The sequence below is a fragment of the Portunus trituberculatus genome, chromosome 45 (genome assembly GCF_017591435.1).
Source record: "Portunus trituberculatus isolate SZX2019 chromosome 45, ASM1759143v1, whole genome shotgun sequence".
Lineage (NCBI taxonomy): Eukaryota > Metazoa > Arthropoda > Malacostraca > Decapoda > Portunidae > Portunus > Portunus trituberculatus.
In genome coordinates this window covers 3,674,980-3,689,979 of record NC_059299.1, presented here as the reverse complement: position 1 = coordinate 3,689,979, position 15,000 = coordinate 3,674,980, and the positions used below count along the sequence as shown (strand labels likewise).

The window sequence follows — 15,000 nt, the reverse complement described above, 5'->3', positions numbered from 1 at the left end:
ATTAGTGATTCAATAATTTTAAGCTCCTTAGTAGAATTTGCCTCCTCGCACAGACACATTAGATTTGGTCCCTATGGAGTTTATTATTACTTTATTTTCTCCGTGTTGTGTTGCAGGTGAGCTGAAGAGTGAGTGGTGCCTCCGCGGTCACCAGATGGCTGCGTTTTGGCCCCTCATGGTGAGTCACTACGAGCACGGTCACGAGGCAAGGAACCCCACTGACTTCGACAAGGCCTTCGCTTACCACCTCGCGTGAGTCTCATTTTGTTGTTTATGCTTGCTCAGGTTAACCTCTTCAGTAAAGTGACGAATTTTTACCTTCAGTTTTGGAGGGCAGAAGATTAATGGTCCAGAGTCTTCACTATTCTAATCCACACATAAGTTTCTGAAGCTGTATAAAATCACCAAATAGTAAGCAGGATAAAAATGGAAATGCGTCATGCTGCTGAGAGGGTTGACTCCTTCAGTACCATGACACATTTCCATATTCATTCTGCTTACTATTTGATGATTTTATACAGCTTCAGAAAATTTATGTGCAGATTAAAATAGTGAAGACTCTGGAGCATTAATCTTCTGACCCCCATAGACCCTTCCTAATGTCAATAAAATCGTCTAATCACACCCCAAACTCAAGGTAAAAATGCGTCCCAGTACTGAAGTGTCTTGAAGGAGGGAATGCAGAAAAGAAAGAAGCCAGTTTATTGTTATTTCATTTAGGCGTCAACTAGGCCACGAAATTTATAGATGTGGTTACAAGTGTGTGTATTGGAAATGTACCTGAACCACGACGCACCCTAATGAAATGTGGCCAGCTGGTGGTGTGGCCGCGGGGATGAGGTGACTTGTTACTCTCCACTAAGCAGCGCGGTAGTGGCATCTCATTCGTCACGGCTCATCCTCCTCTTGGCGCCGCGGAATACGTGTAGAAGCACCACTCGGGAAGATGAGGCGGCCGCGTCTGCTGAGGGCGTGCTGTAATGAAGGTGTGACGTGTGAGAACTTCAAAGGTGGCCCGGGGCGTGGCATTCCTGCTGGCCGGGGTATTAGCAGCAGTTAGTGGCGGTGGTGGTGCCTTCTGCTGGTGGCTATTTCAGGATTATGGCTATGTTGTCCATCGGGGCTTGAAAGAGGATCATGTGGAGAAAAGTAAACATCATCTTTATCATTATCCACAGTCTGCATGATTTCGCTGCAGTTTTGAAATTATGACTGAGAAGTGAAAACATCATCGTCACCTTCGTTATATTATGTATTTTTAGCTCCACTGCAGGACGAGATCTTTCTTCAATTATAACTTGATCAGCTTATGACTGAAGGACAGTATTGTGTAGATGTTAAAACGGAACATGTGATCTGTATAAGTCTTCTAGAGTGTATCGTGGCAAGTTTGGAGTTTTCCAGCAATACAAACGCCTTGGATGGTATTTTTTTTTTTTTTTTTTTTTTGGCGAGGATTGCAGTGTGGAGTGCCTCATGGTCCCCTGGCATGGAGAAGTGAGATATTGAGACATCGTTTATTAACAATGTTGCTGAAGAAATTGAATCCTTCCTGTCTTTGTCCAACGTCAGGGTGGCTGGCGTCCTATTGTATTACTGATAAAAATACTAGTCATAACATTGGAGGGCTGTTCGGAGCTGTGTTACGCTTAATATTCCCTTTGTCACTTTACTATAAAAAAAAACAAACATGAGCATCTCGGCGTATTAGTTACAGGTTTTTATGTACATTTTTTGCAGTCAGCGGTCGGGTGAGTCTCACATGATACTTTTTTTTACAAGGGACGTGATCTGTACACAATGGGGCTTTACTTCAAAGCAAAAAGTAGTGTAGACTGCATCATAAACTGTAATCCCCTGATGAACATTGTTGTGAAACCGCCAGTGTTGCAGATCACTCAAGTCGTGACCACGCATCCTCGCCCAAAGATCCTACTTCTCGGTGTGTGGGGACTCTACAATAAACTGTTCTGGCATGGGCGTCATCTGTCTTGAGCCCTGTCGTAAACTCTATTAAGAGATACTCCGGTCTCCTCCACTCAATACAGGCCGTCCGTGTCCTCAGCGCCCCGCCCAACGCTGAGTTAGTCATTCACAAGATGTCACTGTGATTCTAAGGCTCCCACGTCAGGAAATCAATTAGTCAGTCAGCCAATTAATCAGTCAATCAATTAGTCAATCAGTCAGTAAGTCAGTCAGTCAGTCAGTCAGTCAGTCAGTCAGTTAATTAGGCAGTCAGTCAGTCAGTTAGTTAGTCAGTTAGTCAGTCGGTAAGTCAGTTAGTCAGTCAGTTAGTCAGTAATTCAGTCAGTCAATTAGTCAAGTCAGTCAGTCAGTCTGGCAGTCAATCAGTCAATCAATTAGTCAGTCACTCAGTCATGGAGTTAGTCTGTCATGAAGTATTTCGTTTTACGTATTCTGTAATTTCAACTCATTCCACATAACATCAGTGCCATCTCTGAATCATGAGTTCCCCTACTGGTAATTCCTGAACAGCTCAAGACTCAAGACTCACAAATTTGGCACATTCCACCATGAGCTCCGTGCAGCAATATCCGTTATGAACACTAGGGAGGAGAGGCCGAGGGAGGCATATCCACTCGTGCACAGAAGGGAACAGAAAACGAGAAGTGGAATGTCAATAGTGAACCAGAGAACTGAAGAACCCTGAACCCGATTGTCTTACACGTGTCCTCTCGCATCCTTACATAGACACCTGGTATTGATGCACTGATTCTGCGCCACACGTTGCCCCGCCCGCCACTGATCCCTTTCGAGCCATCCCATGAAAACTTTCGCGTCTACTTGAAGTGAAGAACGATCTCCTCGCGTGTCAATATCGCCAGTGAACCGAGGCAGCTCCCACGCGCCACTGCCTCGGCCTTGACGCTGGAGAAGGAGGGAGAGGACTGCGCCACTTCATCTCTCTCTCCCCCATCTTCCTTATTTTTTTGCACGGCGTTGTGTGGGAGGGAGGGAGAGTAAAGATACACTTGTGAGAGGAATGGATATTGAAGAGTACTTACAGCTGGGGCATTTTTGTAGATAATAATGGAAAACAAATAGAAATAGTGAGGATGTGATTTGTGATGGCTGTAATGGAATGTGTGTGTGTGTGTGTGTGTGTGTGTGTGTGTGTGTGTGTGTGTGTGTGTGTGTGTGTGTGTGTGTGTGTGTGTATGTGTGTGTCAAGCCTGCTGCCTTGCCGTTGCTATGCCATCGTTTTGGGTCAGAGTGCCACTAGTACTTTAAGTCTCGGATCATGAAGGTCACGTGGTCTGTAGAGTCAAGAATAGGTTAGGTCAATTAGTTGTCAAAGCGTCACTTCAACAGCTGCGGCGTCTTGGGTCATACAGAGGTCACTGGTAGGTTAGGTCACTTTCATCTTGCATACGTGAAGGTACTATTGGAGAAAACACCTTTATCCCCTTCAACACTGGGACACATGTTTACTTTGAGATTTTTGCACGAATACACCATTTTATTTACATTAGAAAGTGTCTGTGAAGGTCAGAAGACTATTGGCCAAAACCTTCACTATTTTAATCCTCCATATGAGTTTCTGAACCTGTATGAAACCACCAAATAGTAAGCAGAATTAATATGGAAACGCATCGTGGTATTGAAGGGGTTGTAATCCGTACCCAAAAAGACCATTACGTATTGCTGAATTCTGAAGTGATGAGGCGTGAGTGTAGATTCATTATGCATCTCTGTTTACAGCAATAATGGTGCGGGAGATACATTAAACAATAACTCACCAGGACACCAGTATCATGCCCTCCTTTATCATTTACAGCGATGATAGTGTGGAGGATTCATTAGTGCAGCATATGACACACACACACACACACACACACACACACACACACACACACACACACACACACACACACACACACACACACACACACACACACACACTTAAGAATGTAAAAAATTAAGGTATATTGGTAAAGGTAATAAGAAGCAATGCCATCTGTATTTTTCTATTTTTAATGCACAAAGAAGGCAGACGCTCTCTCTCTCTCTCTCTCTCTCTCTCTCTCTCTCTCTCTCTCTCTCTCTCTCTCTCTCTCTCTCTCTCTCTCTCTCTCTCTCTCTCTCTCTCTCTCTCTCTCTCTCTCAAAGCAAGAACGAAAGCGGTGGTAGGAAGGAATGACGTGGATGAAAGGAGGGAATGGAAAGGATGGGAAAGATAAGTCACTCGAGTGGGAAACAGGAATAGCCAGAGTTGGAGGAAACAGTGAAAGGGAAAGAAGAGAGAATAACATGGATGAATGGAGAGAGAGAGAGAGAGAGAGAAAAAAAAAAAAACACACACACACACACACGTTACAACACCTGACCTTTACTGTAGCACTGGGAACAGACCGATTAGAGAATTAAGGGACAGATTACCGTCACTTAAGTCACAAAGAAGCAGGGAGGTGGCATTAGAACACAGGTCCAGCTTTTGTGGGATTTATTAACTTTTTTCCTCGTGTTCCTGCGAAATCCTTGACTTTATTTTTACGTGTTCATTTCTCTCAACCTTCACTTCACTCTTGCCTCTAACGTGACAAGAGGTGCTCACATTTTTTTTTTTCTCTGTATTTTCTTTTTTGGTGAATATTCCGCCTAGTTCATTACTTTCCCATCCATCTCCTCTGCTTGCTTTCATTTTCCCGCCTTGACGAGGGATAGATGAATGGGAGCGCTGCAGGTAACGTGAGAGAGAGAGAGAGAGAGAGAGAGAGTGAGTGTGAGTGTGAGTGTTTTGAGTGTCAGGTACCATTTTTTTTTTGCTCTCTCTCTCTCTCTCTCTCTCTCTCTCTCTCTCTCTCTCTCTCTCTCTCTCTCTCTCTCTCTCTCTCTCTCTCTCTCTCTCTCTCTCTCTCTCTCTCTCTCTCTCTCTCTCTCTCTCTCTCTCTCTCTCTCTCTCTCTCTCTCTCTCTCTCTCTCTCTCTCTCAAGATAACTAGTTGAATATATATTACGCATTTCCTTATAGTGTTATCACCACCACCACCACCACCACCACCACCACCACCACCACCACTACAGCAATCTGTCATCCCTCCCTGTACAGAGTGTTCATCAGGATGCGGTACGTCCTCCTGCCCTACTTTTACACACTCCTGTACGAGGCCAGCCTGGAGGGGATACCCATGGCACGCCCGCTCTTCTACGAGTTTCCTGAGGACGAGGGTAAGAGAGAGAGAGAGAGAGAGAGAGAGAGAGAGAGAGAGAGAGAGAGAGAGAGAGAGAGAGAGAGGCTTTAAAAGTCTTAAACAGATTCTATTATCTCTCGCCATACTAATTAGAAAAGAATTAGGTCTGATATAGGTAAATCAGAGAGAGAGAGAGAGAGAGAGAGAGAGAGAGAGAGAGAGAGAGAGAGAGTAACCTGTAGCTAATCGATTGGAGAAACATAATGCACACTTAAATAAGAAAAAGAAATCAATATAATCATAGAGAGAGAGAGAGAGAGAGAGAGAGAGAGAGAGAGAGAGAGAGAGAGAGAGAGAGAGAGAGAGACATAATGCACACTTAAATAAGAAAAAAAGAAATAAATAAAATACATGTGTTCCGTCAGGTATAAGTACAGGTAATTAGTGAGGTAAAGAACAGGTAACCAGACGCCACTGCCTCTGTTCCACTGTAAGCTTAATTAGTAGGTGCTCTCCGTGCATTGGGTCGAGTTACTGCCATTCATTTCCCGTGCTTGTGTCAGGGAGTCCAGCTTATGTTATGTTATGTGGAGTCTATGCTATGATATGTTAGATTATGTTAGATTAGGCAGTCATTTTTTTTTTTTTTTTTTTTAATGTAAGAGAGGATGACTGGCTAATGGTAACAAAGGTGTAAAGGAAAAAGGCCCACTCATTTGTCAGTCTCCTTAGAGAGCCGATAGAATTAGCCAAAGGACAGGAATAAATGTCTTGAAAGCTTCCTCTTGTGAATGCTGATATGTGTTGTATTTATTTATTTATTTTTTATATGTTATGGTCTATTATAGCTGCACTGTAACTCAGGACAGGTATGAACGTGTACCTTAGTGATATGATAGTCCGTAATTAGTGAGTACAGTTATGCACCTTTTAATTAGCGTGTGAACCATCAGTACTCGTAATGACACTGGCGTTAATTAATTCCTGTGTGAAAAACAAGAAAGAGAATAACGTCCTTTCATATCTTCTCATCAAGCTGTTTATGGGGAGTTAATTGTGAGAGAAACGCTATTTTTTACACTCATTTTTTTTTCTTTTTGTTTAATTGTTCTCTTTTACTTCTGGCTATTTACTTTTTTATGTCGAGATTTGCTGAAAAAAAAAAACGTATTCTGTTTTCGTCCTTATTGTCAATTTCGTACTCTCATTTTTCCTTTGTTTGAATATTTACTCATTTATTCTTGTATTTACTCATTTATTCTTCTTTATTTCTTGCTTTCATCTTTCCTTTGTTTTCATTTTCATTCACTTCTTCCTGGCTATTCTTTACGTGGATATATATATAAAAAATAACAACATATTCTCTTTTCGTATTTCTTCTCAATTTCTTACTCTCATTTTTTCCCCTTGCTTAAATTTTTAGTCATTTATTATTGACCATTAAATTCTTTTCGTGGTTATATGAAAACGTATTGTATTTTTGCCTTTGTTTATTTCTGGATGTGAGAGAATTAATTGATACAAGAGAACAGGTGAGAGACAGTGGAGAAGAGGTAATATAGGCAGAGAAGCATGGGGAAGGAAGGGGAAGGGAGAAATTCAGGGATAAAAGTGCTTTGATATTGAAAGAGGGTACATGACAGGGAAGGACCGGAGGGGATGAAGGGAAGGAAATCTTTAATAGAGTTTTCAATTCCATTACTCTCTACCACAGGAAGGAGTGAAGACCTTGAATCTCTTGTGTTTTGTTACTTTCTGTCTGTGTGTCTGTGTTTCTTTCTTTTTCTGTCTATCTGTCTGTCTGTCTGTCTGTCTATTGGCTGTTAGTGCATTCATCTGTTGCTAAGTCGAGCTGTCAGTCTATCAGTCTGTCTATCTATTTACCTACCTTTCTATTTATTTATTTATTTATATATCTTTCTATCTATCTATCTATCTATCTATCTATCTATCTATCTATCTATCTATCTATCTATCTATCTATCTATCCATCCATCCATCCATCCATCCATCCATCCATCCATCTATCTATCTATCTACCTACCTAGCTATCTATCTACCAATCTCCCAGTCCAACCATATCTATGTTCCCTCCCTCCTTACCTGTGTATCCATATTCCCCCTCAGCCTCCCGCGCCGTGTCCACACAGTTCATGGTGGGAAGCGGCCTGCTGGTGAGCCCCGTGCTGAATTCTGTGGGGGTCCAGGACAGCATAGACGCCACGCTGTACTTCCCGCCGGGCCGCTGGTAAGAGAGAGAGAGAGAGAGAGAGAGAGAGAGAGAGAGAGAGAGAGAGAGAGAGAGAGAGAGAGAGAGAGAGACTTTTAAATCTTTATCCTCTCGGTCGAGTGATACTTAGGTCAGTAATTAAGGAGGAGGAGGAGGAGGAGGATGAGGATGAGGAGGAGGAGGAGGAGGAGGAGGAGGAGGAGGAGCATTGGTCTTTCCAGGATAAGCTCACTACATATGAAATTAGATTAAAGTGAATTGAATTAAATTATACACCAGTTCACCACTAACTAATAAATTGCACACACACACACACACACACACACACACACACACACACACACACACACACACACACACACACACACACACACACACACACACACACACACAAGCACACACGCAGACACACAAACACACACGCAGACACACAAATCTATTTATAATTCGTATAAATAACTTTCAAATATGTAATTCAAAACTGCACCAGAACTATTGAATTCCATGAAAGGTTTATTAAAGTGTGTTGACGGGAAGGACGGGAGGTGGGGTGGGGGGTAGGGGGAGGTCTGAAGGTGGATGAGGTGCGTCGGGGTTTGGTCTGGAGGTTGGAGGTTATTTTGGCGAAGTGGGTGAGTTGGGAAAGGTTAGATGGTGTTTGGGTGGATGGGGGAAGGTCTGAAGGTGAGTGGAGTGGGTGGCATGGTCTGTATGTTGGGTATGGGTGGAGGGAGGTGTGGAGGGGGTGGAGGTGGGTTGGGGGAGGGTGTTGAGGTGTTCTTTGGTGTGTGGGAGTTAGGTTTAGTGTGAGGGGAGAAGGTCTTTGAATATGGTGTTAGCTTTGAATCCTAATCGTCCCTCTCTCTCTCTCTCTCTCTCTCTCTCTCTCTCTCTCTCTCTCTCTCTCTCTCTCTCTCTCTCTCTCTCTCTCTCTCCACCACAGAGCAGGGTGGAATTAGGGCACCGGCTTGGCACTGAGGGATTGAGGTCACATTAAAAGTTACACACAATATTCTTTCAAGTATAGCAGTGTACTCTTGATGCGTCGTGTCTTTTCTACCTATGCATTATTTTTCTCATCGTTTTTATTTACTCTTCGGTTGTTCGTATGTTTGCATTTGGCTGAAAACACCATAATTTTCTGTGTAATGCTGTCGTGTGTAGCAAATGATGTGTTATTTATTTTATATTGTTATTTTTATTATTATTATTATTATTATTATTATTATTATTATTATTATTATTATTATTATTATTATTATTATTATTATTATTATTATTATTATCCCTCACCCTCCCTGCACGTCCCTCACCAGTCCCTGCACGTCCCTCACCACTCCCTGCACGTCCCCTCACCCCTCCCTGCACGTCCCTCACCACTCCTGCACGTCCCATCACCCTCCCTGCACGTCCCTCACCACTCCCTGCACGTTCCCTCACCACTCCCTGCACGTCCCTCACCCCTCCCTGCACGTCCCCCACCACTCCTGCACGTCCCTCACCCCTCCTGCACGTCCCTCACCACTCCCTGCACGTCCCCTCACCACTCCCTGCACGTCCCCTCACCACTCCCTGCACGTCCCCTCACCCCTCCCTGCACGTCCCCTCACCCCTCCCTGCACGTCCCCTCACCACTCCCTGCACGTCCCTCACCCCTCCCTGCACGTCCCCCCAACACTCCGTTTTCTTCCATGATTTATCGCCTGAAGTTGCCAATCACGAAGTTCAGAGTGGTGTTGGATATTTCAGCACCTTCAGTAAACTCTGGACGGAGATAAATTGTGTTAACTTAGAGCTAACTAGAGAAGCAAAGTCACCCAGCAGAGTCATGATCTCCCTACACACACACACACACGCACACACGCACACGCACACGCACACGCACACGCACTCACAGTCAATCCGCCGCGGAGGTTTTGTATCACGAAAGTTCCGTGAGAATGTTCTATGAGATGACGTCAGTGATATATGTTAAATTATATCACCCTCTTCCTCTTACTCTTACTCTTCTTCCTTCTCCTCTTTGTCCTCTTCCTCTTCTTACTCTTCCTCATTTTCGTTCTGGTTTTCCTTTGTTTTGTTCCTATTCCTGCTTCTTCATCTTTTTCTTTTTTCTTTTTCTTCTTTTTTTTCTTCTTCTCCTCCTTCTCCTCCTCCTCCTCCTCCTCCTCCTCCTCCTCCTCCTCCTCCTCCTCCAGGTAATCTTATTTATTCTATGAGGTCAGGTAAAAGTATGAACCCAAACAGTGTAATGTGTATGTTTAAGTTGTTTTTCCTCTTTAATTTACGTCTTTCTCCTCGCTGCCTCCTTTTCCACCCCTTCCAAGAAACGGCCGTGTAATTATCCTGGGAAATGTGAAGTATATACCTGATGGGGGTAATTAATGGTGCCTGCCTTTATAACCATTACCATTACCTGCTATTTTTCCCAACATGCTCTTACCTATTCGTGTGTGTGTGTGTGTGTGTGTGTGTGTGTGTGTGTGTGTGTGTGTGTGTCACGGAATATGCAGCGTCGAATAAAACAGTGGGCGGGTTAAAAGCGCTTCCAATGTAGGAGAAAAAGGGAAAAAATATGTAAAAAATAAAAAAAGAATTAAGAAAATAAAAATGGTATACTTTTAAGAGCCTTTTTTTTTGCATTTTTTTTTTTCGAGGTTGATTTCTATACGGCCAGCAGAAAACTTGTCCTTTTTATCTACTTTTTTTTTTTGTCTCTCCTTTCCTCTCTCATGGGTGTTGTAACATATGCGCTAGTGGAGAAACTAGTCTCAACATGTTTATCTATCTATGTGTCTATTAGTCTTTCAATCAGTCTCTCTCTCTCCCTATCTATCTATATATCTATCTATGTCTATCTCTTTATTTATCTATCTCTTTCTCTCTGTCTGTCTATCTATCTGTCTATCTACCTATACCTCTTTATCAATCAATCAATCAATCTATCTGTCTATCTATTTATCTATCTCTCTAGCTCTTTCTCTATCCATCCATCCATCCACAAACCCACCCACCCATCCATCCATCTATTCACTCACAACTCCCTCTGTATCAGGAAATCCTTAATGACTAACCTTTCCCACGTACCCAATTAGCTGCACATTACCTGTTCATGTTGAATGTTGCTCTTGTCTTAAATTCATCCGTGGCTGGAGGGAAGCGCTCGGGAATTAACTAAGATTTTTTTTGTCTGTCTGTCTGTCTGTCTGTCTGTCTGTCTGTCTGTCTAAGTTTTTTTGTTTATTTTAATGAGAGATCTGATGTTTGTGTGTTTTTTTTTTTTCATTCTTCCTTCGTTTCTATTTATCTATTTTCTCCTTTCTTTCTTTCGTTTGTTTTTTTTTTATTTATATTTTCTAAGTTTTTTTTTTTGTGATTTTTTGTTGTTGTAGTGTATTTTTCTTGTTTGTTTTCTTTGTTGTTGTTGTTGTTGTTGTTGTTTTTCTTGTATTTTTTATTTTTTCTTGTTTTCCTTGTTTTTGTTCTTGTTCCTCCTCCTCCTCCTCCTCCTCCTCCTCCTCCTCCTCCTCCTCCTCCTCCTCCTCCTCCTTATGAACTTATATAATGACGATGATAATGATGATAAAAATGACAATTACTATATTACTGCAGAAGCAAATATAATAATCCACTTTCACTAATCATCATCATCATCATCACCATCACCATCACCATCACCACCATCATCATCATCATCATCATCATCATCATCATCATCGGACATAATTAACTAAACAGTGCAGTAATTAATGTTTCTATTTATATGAACCGCTTCACACTTTTCTCTTGGTAATTGCTCGGCGATGTAAATTAATGACGCTGTTCCCTTTTTGTCTTGTCAGGTCTCCATCTATCAGGATCAGCCACCCCCCCCCACACACACACACACTCATTCTCTCTCTCTCTCTCTCTCTCTCTCTCTCTCTCTCTCTCTCTCTCTCTCTCTCTCTCTCTCTCTCTCTCTCTCTCTCTCTCTGTTTCTGTCTGTTCGTCTGTCCCTCTGATCGGTACTCCGTCTCTTTCAGTCTGTCTGTCTTTGCTTGTCTTTGAAATTTTCATCTATGTATATATAACTTTTTATCTGTCTGTTAGTCTGTCTGTCTGTCTGTCTGTCTTTATGTCTTTCTGTATGTCTGTCTGTCTGCATGTCTGTCTGTCTGTTTGTCTATGTTTTCTCTGTCTGTCTGTGTGATTTCCTGTCTGTCTGTCTGTCTGTTTGTTTGCCTGCCTGCCTGCCTGCCTGCCTGCCTGCCTGCCTGCCTCTCATTCTCTCTGGTATTCCTGACTACTTCATGTTTTTAAGTGTCATCTTATTTGTTTCCACAGCCAATATTGTCACACACTAATGAGTTACTTTTTTTTTACATTCTCTCTCTCTCTCTCTCTCTCTCTCTCTCTCTCTCTCTCTCTCTCTCTCTCTCTCTCTCTCTCTCTCTCTCTCTCTCTCTCTCTCTCTCTCTCTCTCTCTCTCTCTCTCATCAAGACTACAAAGAAAACCAAAAAACTTTCCAGAAATAAAAAAAAAATAACACTGGAGAAGCAAACAAGAGAGAGAGAGAGAGAGAGAGAGAGAGAGAGAGAGAGAGAGAGAGAGAGAGAGAGAAGAGAAGAGAAGAGAAGAGAAGAGAAGAGAGATAGGGAAACTGAAGGAGGAAGGGAGTGAGGGAACATGATGACAGATGACGCAGGTATAATGTCACCTCTTAACCAATATTTACCTTCGAGTATTGCTAATGGCTCGGCGGGAGAGGGAGAGGAAGAGGGAGAGGGAGAGGGAGAGGGAGAGGGAGAGGGAGAGGGAGAGGGAGGGGTGGGGTGGATGGGGAGGACCTGTGGGACGAGAAAGGGTGTCAGGGAACGTGTGGGGAGATATTGGGGAGGTGTGAGGGATGAGAAAGGGGAGGAACGGTACACACTGACGAGTAATTATAGTGGGGAAGGTAACGGGAGGAAGAGAGAGAGAAAGTGAAAGAGGAAGAGGGAGAAGGAAACACAGTATTGGAAAGTATAAATATGAAGTGAATCAAGGTATTAATAATGGCGCTGATTGGAGGACACCGGAGATTAATTAAGTGTCTGATTACCTGATTAGTTGATTGGTTAATTTAATCCTAGCACGGGCTCGTCTCACCAAGGTCGTGCCGCCAAAATTAATAGATGAGAGATTAGGCCAAAAAGTATCGAGAGCTGTAAAGGGAAGCAATCTAATAATAAAAATAAAAGGAAAATTAAAGCAAAATAAAATGATAGACCGGTGATGTAAGAAGAGTATAAAGGAACACAAAGGAAAAATAGAACATAATTTGCAGGAATACAAGGTTTGCAATCAAATAATGAAAATAAAAGCAAAATAATACAATTATAAACTGCTGATGTAAGAGGAGTATAAAGGAACACAAAGGAAGAATACAACATAATGTGCAGGAATACAAAGAAACATGAAAACCGAAGCAGTGACGTCATACAGAAGGGAATATTTTAGTCTAAACTCATCAAAGGACTGTCACCTCCACCTGTCAAGTGCTCGTTTCTTCTTGTCCTTTGTGGAAGTGTAATCATAAAGCAGATAATTAATTCGTGTGTTATGTTCCTTTGACTGACACAAGACATTCTATGCAGCTTGTGGCATTGAAATTTATGGTTGTTAGATTGTTAGAAATTCACTTGGGATATTAAAATGTAGAATGTGAACAAAGTAATTCATTAGTTCATGTGTTTTATTCCCTTTGACTGACACACGAGATTCTATAGAGCTTGTGGCACTGAAATTTAAGGTTGTTAGAAATTTACTTGGTATTTTAGAATGTAGAATATAATCAAAGGAATTCATTAGTTCGTGTGTTTTATTCCCTTTGACTGACACACGAGATTCTATCCTGCTTGTGGCATTGAGATTTAAGATAACTAAGAAATTGGCTTAAAATTTTACAACCTACAATATGATCATACAGCATTTCGTGTGTTATATTCCCTCTGACGACACACGAAATTCTTTGGAGTTTGTGACTGAGATTTAAGGTTGTTAGAAATTGACTTGTGATTTTAGAACTTAGAATATAATCATAGAGCATTTCGCATGTTATATTCCCTTTAATTAACGCACGAGATTCTATAGAGCTTGTGACATTGAGAATTAAGATAACTATTAGGAATTGACTAGTGATTTTAGAACCTAGAATATTATCATACAGCATTTCGTATCTTAAATTCTCTCTGACGACACACAAAATTCTACGAGCTTGTGGCATTGAGATTTAAGGTTTTTAGAAACTGACTTTGTATTTTGGAATCTAGAATGCAGGCAGAGGGTAATTAATATGGAAGGTAATAGCAATGGTAAGGAAATGAAGAAAAACAATATGAATAGATAGATAGTGTCAAAAGGATGACTATGCTCTTTTTTATTCAGCGTTATGTAATTCTGCGTAGACTTGAATACAGCTGCAGGGTAATCAGAACTCAGCAAAAAATAGAAAGATGAGGGGAATGAAGAACGAATAGAAATAGAGTGAGGGGAGAGTGAAGGCCAGATAGAAATAGAGTAAGGGGAAAGTGAAGGGCATCCAACAGTGAAGTGACCGGATAGTGAAAGGGGGGGATCAGAGATAGTGACGAGACAGTGAAGGACAACCAAACATAGTGATGGGAAAGTGAATACCTAACAAAAACAGTGACGGATAAGTGAAAGCCTCGCAGAAATAGTGATTGAGTGAAAATCGACCAGAAATAGTGATGGGAGAGTGACAGGCGACCAGAAATAGTGATAGGAGAGTGAGAGGCGACCAGAAATAGTGACGACAGTGAGAGGCGACCAGAAATAGTGATAGAAGAGTGAGAGGCGACCAGAAATATTGATAGGAGAGTCAGAGGCAATCAGAAATACAGAAATAGTGACGGGAGAGTGAAAACAATCAGAAATAGTGATAGAAGAGTGAAAGCCTTGGAAAATAGTGATAGAAGAGTGAAAGCCCTGGAAAATAGTGATAGAAGAGTGAAAGCCTTGGAAGATAGTGATAGAAGAGTGAAAGTCCCGCAAAAATAGTGACAGGAAAGTGAAAACCCGGCAAAAATAGTGATTGAGAGTGAAAACCCGGCAAAAATAGTGACAGGAAAGCGAAAACCCGGCAAAAAATAGTGATTGAGAGTGAAAACCCGGCAAAAATAGTGACAGGAAAGTGAAAGCCCTGGAAAATAGTGATAGAAGAGTGAAAACCTTGCAAAAATAGTGATTGAGAGTGAAAACCACGCAAAAATAGTGACAGAAGCGTGAAAACTGACCAGAAATAGTGAGCCCTGCAAAAAACAGTATAAAATTTAACCCATGAATTCTGTGAAAAGCACACATGGTATAAAAATAATAGTACTCACACGTATAGTTAGAAAATTGTGGATCATTCAATTTTGTTCTATATGAGCGACTTTAAACAGAGTGTAATGGAGGCTGATAAAAGATTTCCAAGCGTGTTTTCAGGATAGTAATGATAAGAACTCCACACAACTTTTGGGAGTATTGAGAACAGTTTAACGATTTATTATTGGAATGTTGAGAGTTTTAACAGACTAATAATGGAAGTTATTAAAATTTTTCAAAGTGTTCTCAGGCTACTAATGGTAAGAA

At 41.7% G+C, this 15,000-nt stretch overlaps 1 protein-coding gene across 4 annotated transcripts in view; it reads left to right on the top strand.

Moving 5' to 3' along the window:
• Positions 1-15,000, top strand: part of LOC123519351 (maltase-glucoamylase, intestinal-like) — a 58,370-nt gene that overhangs the window by 19,406 nt on the left and 23,964 nt on the right. For all 4 annotated transcript variants that reach the window (XM_045280601.1, XM_045280600.1, XM_045280599.1 and 1 more), the window contains 3 exons: positions 117-252; positions 5,071-5,189; positions 7,280-7,400. In XM_045280601.1, coding sequence (XP_045136536.1) covers positions 117-252; positions 5,071-5,189; positions 7,280-7,400 — 376 coding nt within the window. The remainder of the gene's footprint in view (positions 1-116; positions 253-5,070; positions 5,190-7,279; positions 7,401-15,000) is intronic.